Source organism: Oncorhynchus gorbuscha, linkage group LG16 (assembly GCF_021184085.1).
Source record: "Oncorhynchus gorbuscha isolate QuinsamMale2020 ecotype Even-year linkage group LG16, OgorEven_v1.0, whole genome shotgun sequence".
Lineage (NCBI taxonomy): Eukaryota > Metazoa > Chordata > Actinopteri > Salmoniformes > Salmonidae > Oncorhynchus > Oncorhynchus gorbuscha.
In genome coordinates, this window is record NC_060188.1 from 31,421,270 (window position 1) to 31,441,177 (window position 19,908).

Sequence of the window (19,908 nt, forward strand, 5' to 3'; positions counted from 1 at the left end):
GTCGTTCCACTTCATGATTGTGTCCCACTTGTTGTTGATTCTTCACAAAAAAATACAGTTTTATATCTTTATGTTTGACGCCTGAAATGTGGCAAAAGGTCGCAAAGTTCAAGGGGGCCGAATACTTTCACAAGGCACTATATATATCTGTTTTCTCACTTTCACTCACAGTACTTGATCCCCTGCTGATTTTGTATGTTTGCCCACTGACAAAAAAAATATCAGTCTATCATTTTAATGCTAGGTTTATTTGAACAGTGAGAGACAGAATAACAACACAAAAATCCAGAAAAACGCATGTCAAAAATGTTATGAATTGATTTGCATTTTAATGGGGGAAATAAGTATTTGACCCCCTCTCAATCAGAAAGATTTCTGGCTCCCAGGTATCTTTTATACAGGTAACGAGCTGAGATTAGGCGCACACTCTTAAAGGGAGTGCTCCTAAACGCATGTTCACAGAAGCAATCAATCAGATTCCAAACTCTCCACCATGGCCAAGACCAAAGAGCTCTCCAAGGATGTCAGGGACAAGATTGTAGACCTACACGAGGCTGGAATGGGCTACAAGACCATCACCAAGCAGCTTGGTGAGAAGGTGACAACAGTTGGTGCGATTATTCGCAAATGGAAGAAACACAAAATAACTGTCAATCTCCCTCGGCCTGGGGCTCCATGCAAGATTTTTGCATTTTTTATTTATCTGTTATTTTACCAGGTAAGTTGACTGAGAACACGTTCTCATTTGCAGCAACGACCTGGGGAATAGTAGGGGGATTAATGAGCCAATTGTAAACTGGGGATTATAAGGTGACCATGATGGTTTGAGGGCCAGATTGGGAATTTAGCCAGGACACCGGGGTTAACACCCCTACTCTTACAATAAGTGCCATGGGATCTTTATTGACCTCAAAGAGTCAGGACACCCGTTTAACGTCCCATCCGAAAGACAGCACCCGACACAGGGCAGTGTCCCCAATCACTGCACTGGGGCATTGGGATATTTTTTAGACCAGAGGAAAGAGTGCCTCCTACTGGCCCTTCAACACCACTTCCAGCAGCATCTGGTCTCCCATCCAGGAACTGACCAGGACCAACCCTGCTTAGCTTCAGAAGCAAGCCAGCAGTGGTATGCAGGGTGGTATGCTGCTGGCAAAGATCATGGAGTTGCAATGATCATGAGAACGGTGAGGAATCAGCCCAGAACTACATGGGAGGATCTTGTCAATGACCTCAAGGCAGCTGGGACCATAGTCACTAAGAAAACAATTGGTAACACACTATGCTGTGAAGGACTGAAATCCTGCAACGCCCGCAAGGTCCCCCTGCTCAAGAAAGCATATATACATGCCCGTCTGAAGTTTGCCAATGAACATCTGAATGATTCAGATAACTGGGTGAAAGTGTTGTGGTCAGATGAGACCAAAATGGAGCTCTTTGGCATCAACTCAACGTGTTTGGAGGAGGAGGAATGCTGCCTATGACCCCAAGAACACCATCCCCACCGTCAAACATGGAGGTGGAAACATTATGCTTTGGGGGTGTTTTTCTGCTAAGGGGATAGGACAACTTCACCGCATCAAAGGGACAATGGAGGGAGCTGAAGGTTCTAGTTGCCAAACGTCAGCCTCAACCTTAATGACTTAGAGAAGATCTGCAAAGAGGCGTGGGCGGTATTGAATGTGTCATTGTCTGTCACCTTGATTACTCAAATGAATTCCCTTGACCTGTGTACCTACATTATAAACTTTCATTCATATGCTAAGTTAGATTGTTGCAACCTCATGATGGGTATAGGGAAAATTTCTAGCCTAAACCTATTGACGTTACATTGAGCTGGGTGAATGGAATATGAATGACAGTAATATTCTGTAATAGAAATAAGGCCATGCTCATAATAAAATTAAAAAACTTCTCCCTCATCTTAAACAGTCACCGACCGGCACTGTCCTCGTTCACCCCCTAAACCTCATTGTTAGAAACCCTCACGTATGCTTGAATAGGTTTGTTAGTCATGTCTGGCGAGGCTAAAGAAAGAAAGTGTGTGAACGTTGAATAACAGATGATTTCTATTCAAATAGCCTACATTACCTCAATCAGCAAAATCACCAATTTATATTGAGTTGTGTAGTGTGAGCGAGGTGTGAAGTGACTAGATGAGATTTGGCCCGTAGCCAGAATGAGATGGCTCAGATCAGATCGTGGTGGGTAATGTGTGTGTTAAACAATGGAATGGAAATGAGCCTACTGCACATACAGGAAGAGCTGGCTGTGAGCAAACATGGAAATGGGACGTTGTTGGATTGCAGGAATTACTTACCTTCCTATTCCAAGGCCACCCTGCTGCTCAGCTTCCCTCAGCCTTTTCTGAAAACCCATCTGCAGAGGGAGGAAGGGAAGGAGGGAGAGGGAGGTGGGGGAAAAAGAGGTACCAGAGGGAGGGAGAGAGAAAGAGGAGTGAGCGAGGGTGGGGGAGCCTATTCTCATTGACGAAAGTTGAAGGAGCACAATGCAACAAGATTTTAATTGACATATGTACATACACTTTTCAATTTACATCACATCTTTGCCTTACCTTTTGTTGCAGCTGGCAACATGACATTCTTGCTCTGCAGCTCCAATTTGCCTTAAACATCAGAGTAGCCACTAGCCGATAAACAAGTGTAACGGAGTTAAAAACCTGTTATGGCTGCAATCGGGATAAGTGTCATCAACAACCGCTGAATAGCATAGCGCTACATACAATAAATATTACTATAAATATTTATATTCATGAAATCACAAGTGCAATATAGGAAAACACAGCTTAGCCTTTTGTTAATCCACCTGTCGTGTCAGATTTAGAAATGTTGCTTTACAGCGAAAGAAATCCAAGCGTTTGTGTAAATTTATCGATCGCACGATAAAACATTAAGTACACTTAGCATCAGGTAGCTCGGTCACGAAATTCAGAAAAGCAATCAAATGAATTGTTTCCCTTTGATGATCGTCGGATGTTTTCACTCACGACTCCCAGTTACACAACACATGTTCCGTTTGTTCCATAAAGATGATTTTCATATCCGAAATACCTCAGTTTGTTTGTCACGTTATGTTCAGAAATCCACAGGAAAGAGTGATCACGACAACGCAGACGAAAATTCCAAATAGTTTCCATTATGTCCACAGAAACATGTCAAATGTTTTTATAATCAATCCTCGGGTTGTTTTTAAAATATATAATCGATAATATATCAAGCACAAATGTCTTTCACAATAGGAGAGGGAAACAAAATGGCTGTCCGAATTCTGTTACGCAAGCAAAACTCATGTGACCACTTGACGCAATGTTATCGTTCTGGCTCATTTTTCAAAATAAAAGCCTGAAACTATGTCTGAAGACTGTTGAATCTGGTTCATATCCCTTTAAATCCAGCAAAGGGAGGCTATGGAACATGGAGTTTTCACCTGCAACATCAGTTATGTTATACTCAGACAATATTTTGACACTTTTGGAAACTTTAGAGTTTTCTATCAAATACTAATAATAATACGCATATATTAGCAACTGAGACTGAGGAGCTGGCCGTTTACAATGGGCACCTTTTCATCCAAGCTACTCAATACTGCCCCTGCAGCCATATGAAGTTAGGAATGTGCCATAAGCTCACTTCAGATCTTGCTTGAAATGTTGCGGATAGAGCCATCCAATCAGTAACTTTGAGGTGTACCAAACTGTTGGTACGTTGTCAAGGAGTGCGGTAACGTGTGTTACAAAGCAGAGGATCACTGGTTCGAGCCCAGTATGGGGCAATTAGACAGTGGAGGAAGCTAAGCACACTGATCCTCGCAAGCAACTTTTCATCTGAAACAACACTTTTACACTCTTAAATAATACAACCAACCCATATTACACTCTTGAATATTGCAACAATTCACAACCATATGCAAAAAATTAAAGGGTTTATTTCTTGTTCATACATGCATTAAATGAGCTTGCATAGCTGGCTAGCTAGTAACGTTTGCATATCAAACATGAATGTTGACCCCTCATACGAATATAAAGGTACAGTAACTATCATACAGTGTCGTTCATAGTATAATAGCTGCAGAGCTTGCTTGGTAGCAAACTAAACTAAATTATTTCTGCATTCTCCTTTGCTACATCAGCTAGTTAGCGGAATGCTGACGTTAGGGGACATTAGCTGAACCATAGCTAGATAGCGCTTAGGCCTACATTACCACTTCAGCGTATTACATGAAAGGCTCACCCATTTGAATGTTATATTGTCTTTGTGCATCTCTGAGTTATGTTCTATTGATTCTCTGGGTAATTTCATGTTGTTTTCATGTGTATCTGAAATATTGGCATTCAAGCAGGCACACTTCACGCCAGTATGACATAGCACTGATTAAGTTGCTCTCACTACACTGGAAGTTAATAGGAATACGATTTTTAGATTGAGAAAACATCTTTCATACATGTCATATTTCAATACTGGCTGATATCATAACTCGAGAGGATGTCTTCTCTCGAATAAGCCATTGATCATATTTTTGCGATATTCCTATCTCAAGAAATGTGTAATTTAATGGAGGGTCGAGCACATTTTTCCTACTTGTCTGCCTCTTTAGTCCAGGCCAGGGTGCATTGCATGGTGCCGTTGCCAGAGATATTATAGAAATGAGATAGGAATCCAATGAATGAAGGATTGTATAACGCCCGACTGGTCGACCAATCGCGTTCATGCTGTGCCACGCGGTTGCTAAACTAATCTCGAAAGTACGAAATTGAATGATTCCAACGCTATACGATATTACAGATAGCAAGTTAATTATCTCACATCTCAGAAAAGAGGTTGACGAAATTCATGCACATGTTGGGTTTTTGAGCTAGCGCTCAATAGACTCCCATTCATACCTTGAAAGAGAGCGCTCCTTGTCCCAGAATCATCCAGAATGCAACGCGTGACCATTGGCGTATCATTTTCAACGTTTCCGATCTCCTCAAAAGTGTATCTACCGTGGCGAATGTTAGACTCCACTTTGAGAGGCACGTTGATCTGCAGGTTGAACATGGTGAGATTGTAGAGTCCTAATTTGATAGCTGTAAAATTACCTAAACAAACTGCGCTAACTAGCTACTTTACATTCTGAATTTGTCTTTGGTATTGTGTGTAGTTACATTTGCTAGCGAGTACGAACAATAAATAAACCCTTTAATTGTTTGCATATGGTTGTGAATTGTTGCAATATTCCAGAGTCTAATATTTGCAAATATAATATATGTCTATTAATTTCAGTTGTTTCAAAAACATTGCTGTGCTATTGCAATTTACACAGCACTAGTGTTGGGCTCAATGAGATAATTATGTTTATATTGCCCTGCTTGGAGAGGAGCGAGTGTCGTACACAACCTCACGACGTAGTGGTCAAGACTTGACAGGTTTGCAAGTTTACATTACAGTAATAAGTCCATTCTCGGGATTTTGTTTGATACCTCTCGAGAATTTCCTTCACCTTTCATCAATGTAAATAGAACCAAAGAGATATGTACCAGAGAGTGTGGTTGGAAAGTTAGCGGGGGAGGGGAGGGGGGGTACTGTACTGTAAGCCAGTTCAGTGTCAGGTTTAATATGACATTTAATTTGCATCTCCTTGTATTTCCTGCCATGATTTCATCCTTTTGGCTCTGTATCCTCAAAAATCAAGGAGGCACTCTCAACAACCTCAGCTTGCTGCATTGGCACAATAATATTCTGCCTAGCACTACAGTATATGGTGGACCACCAACAACCTACTGAAGTCACAGAGAAAGTGTTTTTGTAATCTGGGCACATAGAGGAATTGAGTACCCCTATTGAGTACAGGTTCATACAATGTGATTTCCCGCATAGCTTCATGTGGGTTGTTGTGTTTGTTGATTCATGTTGTATGTTAATTATGGAGATGATATCATCTTCTCGGTATGGCACCATGGAATCACTGGGCCTTGTCCTCCGTGCTAGATGGAGCTGGCAAGCGACCCATTTTCCCAAAATTCTTATCTGGGGACACCTCATAGCAGCCTGCATCAATTGAGCCATTGACCCGTTTAGAATCGAAAGAGTTTTCTGAAGGACGCTCTGGAAAATGTGAACTGGGCCAATCAATGGTCCTGTGAATTGGCTAGCCGTACACACTTTTTAAATTGTTTTATTTATTTCACATTTATTAAACCAGATAGGTTGTTGAGAACAAGTTCTCATTTACAACTGCGACCTGGCCAAGATAAAGCAAAGCAGTGCGACATAAACATCACAGACACACACACACAATTCTGCATAGTGTTATCCCCTACAGAGTCTGTATCACGGTAGGTTGAGAGAGAGTATCACAACCAATAAAAGCAACTGTTAACTTCCTGTCAAAAGACCTTGGACTGTGTGTGTGTGTGTGTGTGTGTGTGTGTGTGTGTGTGTGTGTGTGTGTGTGTGTGTGTGTGTGTGTGTGTGTGTGTGTGTGTGTGTGTGTGTGTGTGTGTGTGTGTGTGTGTGTGTGTGTGTGTGTGTGTGTGTGTGTGTGTGTGTGTGTGTGTGTGTGTGTGATCTCATGATCATGAGAGAGGATGTTTTCCATGGAATATATTATTGAACTGAATAACTAGAATTGTACTGAACAGCTTATGAGGAGTATGCCTGTATGATCCAGGTCATCACCATGGGTACTAGAAAGCACATGGTCATAGCAGTGGAATCAGCCAGCAGTTCTGCCCCTCCAGACAGTTTGGCTGGGGTTTGGAGGATCAATCGAATCTGATGGCAGAAGTCCCAGCATGTCCTCATAGGGTCGGGCACTGTACCGCTAAAATCCATGAAATGCTTTTTGATCTCATGCATGGTAAACAACGATGAGTCATCATGCCTTGTCAGCTGAGAACTAGAACACCTGAACAGAGACCAGCTTGCCCAGTCACCTACTTTGTGTAGGGTAAGATGACACTTTCATTTTTTAAATAAGAGCAACACATTTCCTATCGTTAGCTGCAAGGGAATTTAGAAATTACAACCCAGCTATATGTGAAAAAGCAGAACAATCTGCATGTTCTCAGATTGTACGATGGCCTACAAGTGTAGCCTCCAACTTTTAATCAAAACCAAACAATATTTTGTGCGTTCACTGCAAATGATCCTGTTGATTTCTGATTTAGTTTGAATAATTGAATCATTCTATTTCCTGTCTCTTCACAGAGGTGCTCATCAGAGTCCAGGTGTTTGACAACAGCGACCTTTCACCTCTGGCAGAGGCTGCAGTGGAGGTTTATGGGAACCAGTCTAACTTGGCATCCAGCAAGGCTGCCAAAGATGGTGTCGTCATGGTCACCTTCCTGTACCGCCCTGGCACCTGGGTCATTGTCACAGCAACAAAACAGGGCTTTGTCACTAACTCCGCCCCCTGGCATGCCAGCCGCATCCCCTGTAAGTATTGCGTTTCATCCCTAACATATCACTCTTTCACCTCAGGAACGAAAATAATGTTGTGTTGTTGTGGTTTACCACCATTCCATCAAAGTCTTATTCATGCTACTTTGTGCGATCACGTTATGAGAACTTAGCTTTGTGAGGAGTATGTTTTAAATACTGATGGTTAAACTATGCAAGTAATTGAAGAATTACCAGAATCCTTTGGGACGTTTGATGGAATCCAACAAGCCGTCTCTGCCAATCTATCCTCTGTGGGGTGGGGACAGTCCTACCCAGTTGTTGTTTAACCTCAAATCCCCGCCCCATTTCCCCTCCATTGCCTTCTCCTCTCTGGGTCCACTGCCAGGGAGTTATCCATGTAACACAGTCTGCAGTATCTCTGTGTCCACCCGCCCACCCCATCTCACCCAGTTGTTGCTGTAGTTATATCCCACCCTCGGAGCTGCAAATTCAGCGGTAAGGGAAAGAGCTGTCCTGTCGGCACTAGCGGCTGGAAGCCACTTAGCTGTTAGTGCTGGTTTACTTTTAGCATTAGAGCCAAAAAGTGACAGGAGCCCGGGCCTGTATGAACTGAACTGTATTTTGTTTTCCACCATCCACCCTTAAGAGTTAAGCAACCCCATGGTTGCATCATGGGCCCTGGTCAAAAGTAGTACACTACATAGGGAATAGGGTGCCATTTGGGATGCAGGCAATGGCTTTGGTGTTTTTAGAGCATATCCTCTCTGACATGGCACTGGTTCTTGAGGGTAGAATTGCATGGATGCCGTCATGCCATGGATAGGGCTGTGACTTTTTTTTTTAAAATAACCGTGTTATCGTCAATTATGGATGAAGCCCGGTCATGAAAAGAAAATAACCGTCATAACTGTTTTAATATATTTTTTTAATCAATTTCATATTCAAGTGGACATATTTTACACAAAAGCCGCAAAGTAAAAGTAATCCTGATTTTACAAATAACAGCCAATATAAGGACAAATGAGAGGAAGAAAAACTAGCCAGTTTTAGAATTTGATGTTGTGGAACAAACAGCTAACTGAAGATGGGATGGCCAGGCAATCAAAAAGAAGACGTGCGGTAGGGTTGGGCGGTATCCAGGTTTTCATACCGTCATAGGTTTCTGTACCATACAGGGGTATACGGTATTACCAGAAGTGCACACAAGGGCTGCTATTTACATTAATTTTTTAATGATATATTTTTGGGACGCACAAAACAATTTAGGCAACAGGGCTCTTGATTCAGGAGGGGATTTAATGTCTCTGCTGTAACCAAGAAGCTTGATATTGACCACTTAGCCACTTAGCTAACAAATGAGAAAAACCAAATGTAAAGCTGGACCCCTGAGCTGGATATAATTTATTTTACACATTAGATTTGTTATAGTTATACTTAACTTATAATCAGTGCTTAATTTGACGCGGATCCTGCCGTGACAGATTTGACTCAGTTTGTTCCGGCACCTATTTGCACAGATCCGGTACCTCTCACGGCATTGTTTCACAGTTCGCACTATAAACATTCTAATAAAAGTGATCAGAGTTAGGTCAAGCTGCCTCCTCGATATTTCTACCGCCCACTCAGAAATAACATATTGTCAAAGCGCAGCGATCCTTCACTGATTACAGACCTGCTCTCTCATTTCTACATAGAGGTTATGGGGAAGGTCGGTGGGGTAAGTAACTGATCTTGACACAGGTCTTGGTAGTGGTGATCAGCTAATGAAGAGGTCCCTATGTAATCTTGTTACTTAGCCTAGGTTAGTCATATTCTTACTGAATTTGAAACGTGGGAAAGCCAAATAAAAAATGGATAAAGAAAGACAATCGAGTTTTATGACAATTTCAAGCCCAAAAATAAAGAGAAAGATGGTGAATCGAACCCGAAACCAGCCGGAGAACGGTCAGTGCCGGAGGAGAGGAATGAGGGGATAATTGCTCCTGATCGCAATGCCTTAGCTAGCAGCGCTGCTAATCCCACCAGTTCAGCACCACCACAGGCATTTCCGCTAGCTAGTAGGTCTACTGTTGAATCAGACTCGGCGGGAGAGGGGGACTGGGGAGGGTTTGGGGGACAGGGAATCCACCGACGAAGTGCTTGGAGCAGGTGCAGTTTGGACGGAAGCTCAGTTCAAGAACAAGCAAATGTATAACTCCTGGTGTTTCATGCAAAATTCAAAGGTGGGCTGTACAACATGCAAAAAGGTAGGGAGCTTTGGTCTAGAAAAGACTAGAGGGATTAAATTAGCAAAAGAGTAGATGGAATGTACAGTAACATACCTGAACCAAGGTGCGTTTGATGGCAGCAAGCATTGTAGACAAGGTTAAAGAGGGTGCCCAGGTTATAGTTAACATTCAAAATTGAAAAATAGACACTACAGCCAGAGTCTTCCAAACATCCTTTACAAGGAGACTAAACATCATGGCTTTGAGAAATAACGTACTGTCAGGAGTTAAGAACCAGTGTGTCTTTAATTATTTGTAAAACATGTATCTTTGGTCAAAGTTTATGATGAGTATTACTGTTATCTGGCGTAGCTCTCTGTAATTACTCCAGATATTTTGGAGGCATTTCTGAACATGGCGTCAATGTAAATCGAGGTTTGTGGATATAAATATGCATATTATCAAACAAAACATAAATGTATTGTGTAACATGTCATATGTGTAAAATGATGTCATATGAGTGTCATCTGATGAAGATTATCAAAGGTTAGTGATTCATTTTATCTCTAAGTCTGCTTTTGTGACTATCTTTGGCTGGGAAAAATGACTGTGTATTTTTTTGGGATTTGGTGGTGATCTAACGTAAATATATGTTGTGTTTTCGCTGTAAAACATTTTTAAAAATCGGACACGATGGGCAGATTAACAAGATGTTTCTTTCATTTGCTGTATTGGACTTGTTAATGTGTGAAAGTTAAATATTTCGGAAAAAAATATTTTTGAATTTCCCAAGCTGCCTTTTCAGCGGAATGTTGGGGGGTGTCCTAGACAGGTTAAATTGACTTGCCATGGGGAGAGTCATTGTGGGAGATTTTGAAAACCCAGGTACATTTTTCCTTTACAAACTAGGCCAGTCCAAGACATTTAAATGTTTCCCCTTAAACCACTTGAGTGTTGCTTTAGCAATATGCTTAGTGTCATTGTCCTGCTGGAAGGCGAACCTCTGTCCCAGTCTCAAATCTCTGGAAGACCCGAAGCCTTAGCTTTGTGCTTAGGGTCGTTGTCCTGTTGGAAGTTGAACCTTCACTCCAGTCTGAGGTCCTGAGCACTCTGGAGCAGGTTTCCCTCAACTTCCCTGTATTTAGCGCCATCCGTCATTCCTTCAATTCTGACTTGTTTCCCAGTCCCTGCCATTGAAAAACATCCCCACAGCATGATGCTTCACTGTGGGGATGGTCTCTCGGGGTGATGAAAGGTGTTGGGTTTGCGCCAGACATAGCGTTTTCCTTGATGGCCAAAAAGTTCAAATTTTAGTCTCATCTGACCAGAGTTCCTACTTCTATATGTTTGGGGAGTCTCCCACATGCCTTTTTGTGAACACCAAATGTGTTTGCTCATTTTTTCTCTTTAAGCAATGGCTTTTATCATGTGACACTTAGATTGCACACAGGTGGACTTTATTTAACTAATTATATATTCTGAAGGTAATTGGTTGCACCCAATCTTATTTAGGGACTTCATAGCAAAGGGGGTGAATGCGTATGCACGCACCACTTTTCTGTTTTTTATTTTTTAGAATTTTTTGAAACAAGTTTTTTTTTTGCTCACTTCACCAATTTGGACTATTTGTGTATGTACATGACATGAAATCCCAATGAAAATCCATGTAAATTACAGGTTGTAATGCAACAAAATAGGAAAAACTCCAAGGGGGATGAATACTTTTGCAATGCACTGTATTACTCAAGTATGTGGGGTGTTCTGCAGTGACATCTAAAATGCTTTAAATTAATCAGCACCTTGGAGAGCTCTGTCCATTTCACCACCGTAGATAGTAGTCTACTTGGCTCTTTAGTTTGCCTGCTTCAGATGGGATGGAGCCTTACTGTAGCTCTTTCCTCCATTATATCAACTGCAGCATACCTTCTTTTTTTTAACCTGCGCTCTCTGATACTTTAGCCTGCATTCAATGGCATATGGTCATAATGATTTAATGAGAAACTATGTCCATCCAAGTGGTAACTAAAAAGACGAGGTTTTTCTTTTTGTTTTCTCTTTTTGTATTTCTTTTTGTGTTTCTCATTTTCACAAACCCTTTTAACCTCTTAGCGTCCCCTGAGACGTCTGCGTCCCACCCAGCCATCAGGAAATGCAAATGCACTACGCCAAATGCTAATAGCACTCGTTAAAACTCAAACGTTCATTAAAACTGCCGCTGGGGCGGCAGCGTAGCCTAGTGGTTAGAGCGTTGGACTAGTAACCGGAAGGTTGCGAGTTCAAAACCCCCGAGCTGTCAAGGTACAAATCTGTCGTTCTGCCCCTGAACAGGCAATTGAAAATAAGAATATGTTCTTAACTGACTTGCCTGGTTAAATAAAAGTAAAAAAATTTTTTAAAAAAACACAAATGCAGGGTGCTGAATTAAAGCTACGCTCGTTGTGAATCTAGCCAACAAGTCAGATTTCTAAAATGCTTTTCGGCGAAAGCATGAGAAGCTATTATCTGATAGCATGCAAACACCCCGAAATACCTGAAGGGGACCTAAACAAAATAATTAGCGTAGCTGGCGCAACACAAAACGCAGAAATAAAATATAAAACATTCATTACGTTTGACGAGCTTCTTTGTTGGCACTCCTATATGTCCCATAAACATCACCATTGGGTCTTTTTTTTAAATTAAATTGGTCCATATATACCCAAAATATCCATCTATGAAAAGTGTGTGATCCAGAAAAAAACACTGTTTCAAAACGCAACGTCATTTTTTTAAATTAAAAAAGTTGCCTATAAACTTTCACAAAACACTTCAAAATGCTTTTGTAATCCAACTTTAGGTATTAGTAAACGTTAATAATCTATCAAATTGATCACGGGGCGATGTGTATTCAATAGCTCCACGTCTTCAAATCATGGTTGGAAATCTCTCTTCCAAAACATCCTGTCGTAGACCGGATGGTATGGGGTTTCTCTTCTTCGTTTGACCAAGGAACAACCTCTAGGCAATTGCCAAGACTGGCGACATCGTGTGGAAGCTGTAGGACTTGTAATCTCGGAGCCATCTATTTTGCTGTGCCATAGACAATACATGCAAGTGGCGCATTGATATTTTTTCCACTTTTTGGTGATCAGTTTTCCTTGGGCTTTTCGATGAAACGCACGTTCTGTTATAGTCACAGCCGTGATTTAACCCGTTTTAGAAACGTCAGAAGGTTTTCTATCCACACATACTAATCATATGCATATACTATATTCCTGCAATGAGTAGGAGAATGCTGAAATGTTGCGCGATTTTTAACAGAATGTTCGAAAAAGTAAGCCATAGGCTGAAGAGGTTTTAATTGCTCTTTCATTTCATGATTTCATGCCTGCATTTGTCCCTAGCCATTGTTGTCTCTGTCAACAAGTTCTCTCCACAGAGCACACACACTGTCAGCAGACCTTAACATTGTCTATTTCTGTATACCCATAATTCCAAACTTCATTGTCCTCAAGTTATCCTCCTGGGCCCTGCCTATTAACCCAATTAATTTTCCATGGATTCTGGAATCATTCTGAAGTGAACTGGATTGATTAAATTAACTTCACTTGGAATATATTTCATAATATATGTATTCTCTATAGGTCTATACTATAATCCTTTTCTTTTTAATTACAGTATATCCATATAAATTCCTGAGCCATTTTAACAAGGCATTATATGGAAATTCGAGAGGGCTGCAGAGTGCTGACAACAGAACAGAATCATGTCTTTGATGATTGTGATAATGAGAATCCGCTCAGTCTGTTTGCACTTCACAAACTTTATAGACACTTAAGCCATTATGACATTGCAGAAATCTGAAGGGGGATGCTAGCCTGGTCCCAGATCTGTTTATATAGTCAACTCATACGGTCGTTTATCATAGGGTAGGATTTGGCAAGACCGCACAAACAGATCTGGGGCGAGGCTGGAGATATACACCATTGTGTCCACATCACAATAACTACCATATATTAAAGAATATGGTAACTGTTAACGTACTATAACCATGACTCAACAATCTGAGAGGGGGTCAGCCATGCATCCTTTGTCCCTTATGCTTTTAAACCCAAAATGCCTTCCCCCTTAGAGAGATGTCTCTTCAACAGTCTCCGTCAGTAGTGTTCTGTTTATCACTGACTTTGTTCGCCCCTCTATTCTTCTCGTATTTTATTATCGTTGGTCTCAGAGAGACCAAATGTTTTTTTTTTAACTGCAGTGTCCTACAGCCCGACTAGGCTATCCCCTCCAGCCCTTCTATAATCTGTGGTTGTCATGCAAGTCCCAGGGATGGATGACTCACTGCCATCGCTCAAATCTTTCCTTGTGCAGCGAGACAAGGTGTCTCTTGCTCACAGCTCTTGATTGAATCAGCTGAAGTCAGAGGACCGAACCCAAACTGAACACAACCTGGAAGGATGGATGATAACACTGGTGTCTTGGAGGCATTTTTGCATTGCTTTCTTGTTATGTTGACTCTCTTTCCCCTAATGTGGATTCTCTCTCTCACTTTTCCCATCTCCATCTGTCTTTCCTCCCCATCCCCCTTCCCTTCTCCCCTGTGTCAAATTCACACAAAAAATGTCTCCCTCTGTTGCACAGTCTTTTCTGGCTCTAGCTCTGGCTCTTGTCTCTCCCCCCATCTGTGCCTCAGGCCCAGTGCTGTATATGCTCTGGTCTGACAAGCAGTCACCTTCCCTTTTCTCTGCTTCCCATGGTGGAGAATATTAAGCACTGTGGGATCTGTGTGTGTGTGTGTGTGTGTGTGTGTGTGTGTGTGTGTGTGTGTGTGTGTGTGTGTGTGTGTGTGTGTGTGTGTGTGTGTGTGTGTGTGTGTGTGTGTGTGTGTGTGTGTGTGTGTGTGTGTGTGTGTGTGTGTGTGTGTGTGTGTGTGTGTGTGTGTGTGTGTGTGCATGAGAGAAAGGGACGAATGTCCCAGTTCTCTCAGTTAAAGAAGCGTCTATGAACCTGGGCTGACGTAACCTGCCAGGCTCACGCTAACTGTAGCTCTTAGCTCTTGGAAAGCATCCACCCACACACAGAGCATACTCATACAGCCTAATAATTCAAGCTGCAGGGAACAGTGTAAACACTGCATGCTGCATCAACTCTCCTTGTCAACAACAGTGACTTCAATACAGACATCTGCACACAAAGCTTTCCCTTTATGGAGTGATCAGCATTTAACATGCAATACACAGTCTATATCTTACCAAGCTGTAGATATATTGTGCATCCAGTATAATAAAATATATAATAATAATTTGAATTATTGTCTTTTTAGCAGATTGTATCAAGCACATGACAACTGTATACCAATTGACGTATGCAGATGAGTGTGCACTTTTACTGTGAGGATTTGTGCAATGAAAAAAGTCACAAAAAGCTTGATAAATGTCTTGATGTCTCTGCTGCCTTATGCACACAGGCTTATAGCTCAGGGGGTACATCAGTATCAGCAACACCCCGATTCTTCTCAATAACAGATTTTAAAAATACATTTGACCCTTTATTTAACTTGGCAAGTCAGTTCAGAACAAATTCTTATTTTCAATGACGCCTAGGATCAGTGGGTTAACTGCCTTGTTGAGGGGCAGAACGACATATTTTTACCTTGTCAGCTTGGGGATTAGATCTTGCAACCTTTAGGGTTACAAGTCCAACGCTCTAACCACTAGGCTACCTGCTTCCCCAATGGGCATTAACCTGGTTAACCCAGACTGAACACTGGTTAATTCATTCATGGTTCAGTCTGGTTAAACCAGGCTAGATAGGCCCTGGGCACTGCAGTTTACTCCAGCCACCATGCTAATGTGTCCTTGAGAGTAGCCAGCACTTGCTACATCTTCAGAGAATCCAGACAGCCCAAGGCTACACTGGTCAGTGGGTATAGTCAGATCCCTAGAGACAGATGTGGGATAAAATGTTCTGGAGAAAACAATGTCCAAATACCACACAGTTGAGTTGTAATTTCTGCTGATGCTAAGCCAAGTAAACAATGCCATTCAATAACCTTACTCTACTTCAGTGGTTCCCAAACTGTGGGGCGGGAATGGCCCCCAAAAACTCAGTCCTACTTTCAACTTACTCCTGAAAGTTGTGATAGTATAGTGCGCAAGGTGCAATTTTGAAATTGGGTAGTGCATCAGCAGTTTTCCTCTTGTCAAGTCAGTTATTACAGAGCGCTAATTTGTAACTTAGAAATGTCCAGATCAGCTAAAGTTTTTTAGAAAAACAACTGTTATTGCTCATTGCCACTCTGGTTGCAGACACACACACACACACCTCTCAGTCTGCCTGTCAGGGAGGGAACTCTCAGGTGGGATGCACTAGGATTTCCTCACCACACGTATATAGGATCCTCTGTGGACCGCTGAGTGAGGTGGCCTGGTTTCTTTATATAACCCCACGCTGGCTGTATTTTTGTCTTGCTGCAAGGCTGGAAACACTTTGAAGGGAGCAAAATAGGTCATGACTGTCACTCTGTGTTTGATAAACATTGTTTTGTTATGCCTGGGAGTGGGGGGGGGGGACAAAACGGCAGCAGTCAACAGAGACAGGTGTCTGTCTGATTGATGACAGATCTGTCATACCTAACTCTCTCTCTCTCTCTCTCTCTCTCTCTCTCTCTCTCTCTCAGTGTATGCTACAGTCAGCCTCTACCTGCTCCCCCAGCGGCCTGCCACCCTGATCCTGTATGATGATGTAGTCCAGGTGCTGCTTGGATCCCCAGGTGAGTCTCTACATACTATACGTGCCTGGTCCTGTATGTGGTTCTGTATGGCTCAGTTGGTAGAGCGTGACACTTGCAGCACCGGGATTGTAGGTTTGTTTCTCGGGGCCCACCCTTTACTTGGCTCACCGCGCTCTAGCGACTGCAGAATGACTGGTTGTCATTTGAACGGTGTTTCCTCCGACACATTGGTGCTTCTGGGTTAAGCGAGCGAGTGTTAAGAAGTGTGGTTTGGTGGGTTATGTTTCGGGGGGACGCATGACTCGACCTTCGCCTACCCGAGCTCATTGGGGAGTTGCAGCGATTAGACAAGATCGTAATCATGAAATTAGGGGAAAATGGGGGGGGGGGGGTTAAAAATTACAAAAGTAAAAATGTTGATGGCTGACAATACGCTACTACTACTAGCTACATTGACTAGCTAGGTTCACAATGTAAACAAAAACAACTTGTGAAATTACAGGATCATTTAGAACAACCACTAGCAACAATTTAAAGGTTCATTATGCAGAAAATACTCTGCCATTTCAGTTTGTGACAACAAACAGAGAATCTTTGTACCATCTATACTATATATTATTTCAATAACCCAGCTTTTTGAAGCTGGTTTACAAAACAAATTTTAAGAACAGGATGCACAGAAATCTACCTCTTCTTAGACTTGCTTTCAATGAGACTGACAGATCTGTAACTCTTGAGAATTTGGTCACGTCGCCCAAAAAGTGACATATTGCAGATTTAATGAGTACCTGCGAAAAACTGGACCAAAGCTATTGTACTTACGCATAATCGTATAGAATAAAGATGCTCTCCCTCTCTGCACTTCTCTGATCTCGAAAACAATGCTCGGTGTAGCAGGTAAAACACAACACAACCCTTGTAGTGGAGCTGAAGAGTAATTGGCAGAACAAATGGAGCGTGCTGTCCTCTGACAAAGCGGGCCTCTCTGTATTCAAAGTCAGTTACATCACTAATACATCACTCGGCCGCTACACTACAGCAAAAGAGAAACAGGCTTTTATTGTCTAATCAGCTAATCACAGCTCTAAATTGTGTGTGTACGCGTGCGTGTGCAGATGGTGTGTGTTGTGTTTATTACCCCACCGGTAAATCAATACAGAAAATGAAGCATCCAAACGAAATCGACCTAGATATACAGCACTCTTATCTGCCTCGAGGCATTTCTAGGCAAACCAAACAGGCTGTAAATGTCTTCCAGAATTTACACCGGTTTATGAATTGGCTGGGTGTGCAGTCCATGCTTTGTTCATCTCTATTAAATCAATTCAAGAAAGACCTATAGATTCACTGGTCGTTGTTCCATATGATTTCAATAATTGCTTTCACAGCAGCAGCGGCAGCAGTGCGTACTATTGTTGTGTTGTTACAGCCCACATTGTGGGATGTGATAAACGTGATAGATACTGTCTGTTTAGTGATACCCTCTGGGTGTGAACATCTCATTTAATCACATGTATTTTTAAAACCCCTTTTCACACCAGCAGTTGTCACAAAGTACTTTACAGATACCCAGCCTGGAATCCAAAAGAGCAAGCGATGCAGAGTTGGACGCACAGTGGCTAGGAAAACAATCAGGACATGCAGTTGGGGGTGTGTCTGTTGCTGGGTAGGAACAATACCCAATCATTTTAGAAAATGTTCCGTCTTTCCCTCTGTACTCCTCTTAAATATACAGTACGAGGTGTTAGCAATAGGCACAGTGTACACCTCCCTGTCTTCTCGCCATCCTTCTTCCTCATTCTCGTCATCTCTGTCAGTTTCTCTGCTTACGCTGCCAGTACGGTGCTGTACGTGGTGCCACAGCCCTCAACGTCCTGTCACCTGTCCAGTCCAAGGAGTGAGCCAGAATGATGTAATCCGCTCCAACCAAGGCCCCTTAAGAAAGCTGTACATGCGACATGCTCCCACTTTCTCTGTAGATCATGCTCTCTCTCTCTTTCTCTCTTCCTTTCTCTCTCGCTTTCTCTCTCAGACCCACACAACACACATTCTCTTTACTGTCGATCAACTGAATCTCCATACCTCCTAAATCTCTCTCTCTCTCTTCCCCCTCCTCTCTGAACTGTCAAGCCCAGGGCCCCTGATGCAGCGGTTTTCCCTTGTCTCCTTAACGATCCCAGAATCCGGGACTGACGTGACTGTATTTGTGCGCGTGCGTGACAAGATGAGAGGCATTTATTGTGACTGCAGCACATTGATTTTTGGTAGCAACGGCCTCAATGAGAGCCCTGTCTGTCCACTTTATTTATGCCCCAGACAGTTTTCTTTATTCCTTTGCTATTCCCTCTGTCAAAAGGGCCTTTCATGCCATAATTGACTACATATTACACCACCCCCCCTGTGGGGTTTTAGTAGTGTGTTGGTGATTTATGTGGCGAGGAGAGGCATCCTTTACTTGTTCAATTGATTTGGGTCTACCTGAGGTAGTTGTATGTACAACTGTTGTGCAAACTTAACCCACCAGACATGTCTTTTCACTGTCCCCAAATTCAGAAAAAAAACTCCCTTCCGTCTCATCTTGCTCAAATCAACAGCCAGCCTGGTTTACAAAAACCGATAAAGCAACACCTCACAATGCCTCTCCCCCATTTTACCTAGATATTTTGTGTGTACTGTATGTATTGATATGTAGGCTGTGTGTGCCATTTACTTGTATTTATGTAGTTCTGTCCTTGAGCCGTTCTTGTCTATTAATGTAATCTGTTTCATGTTTTGTGCGGACCCCAGAAATAGTAGCTGCTGCTTTTGCAAAAGCTAATGGGGATTCTAGTAAAATTGGAAAAAAATACCTAACCAGTTCCAATGACCAGATTGCCCCTGTGTTCTTAGTTAGTTAGTCAGGTTTGAATAATACTTTAATTGAATCAGGATGAGAACTCTCTTGTTAACACGTTGGAGCATCTGGCAACTTTTATAGAGGGACATGAATGGAGGATGTGGTCGTTTTGCTGACACACACACACACACACACACACACACACACACACACACACACACACACACACACACACACACACACACACACACACACACACACACACACACACACACACACACACACACACACACACACACACACACACACACACACTCTCTCCCACTCTCTCTCTCTCAATGCCTCCAGGGTAGTCTCGCTCAGTCAGTTAAGCGAGGAGCAGTTTAGTACGTTTGCTCTGCTGTATCTTTAAGCGGTAGAGACGAGTCTCCCAGGAGGACCAAGCATGGTAGTGTGTCGCGACGAGGGCTCTAGTATCAGGGAGAAGACAGACAGTAGATCCCTGTGCTGACGGATAGGAACTGATGAGAGGCCATCTGAAAGTGCAGCTCTCAGTGCTGAGGCTAGTCACCATGGAGACGACCCGGTGGCAGGAAACTAAAGTGTTTTGAAGAGGTGGAGGAGTGCCAGTGTGGGGGGGGGGGTACTTTTTAAGCTGTGTTTGACAAAACCCAAAATGCTGTGTTTGGTAGAATGAGATTGTTGGTGTGACTGTGTACTTGAAAGCATGCAGCACGTGATTGGTGT

The 19,908-nt window shown here is 42.5% G+C and overlaps 1 protein-coding gene across 1 annotated transcript in view; it reads left to right on the forward strand.

Annotated features, from left to right (window-relative positions):
- LOC123998837 (protein FAM171A2-like) overlaps positions 1–19,908 on the forward strand; it is a 69,071-nt gene that overhangs the window by 21,648 nt on the left and 27,515 nt on the right. Inside the window, exons 2-3 of the mRNA XM_046304034.1 lie at positions 7,209–7,436; positions 16,272–16,364. Coding sequence (XP_046159990.1) covers positions 7,209–7,436; positions 16,272–16,364 — 321 coding nt within the window. The remainder of the gene's footprint in view (positions 1–7,208; positions 7,437–16,271; positions 16,365–19,908) is intronic.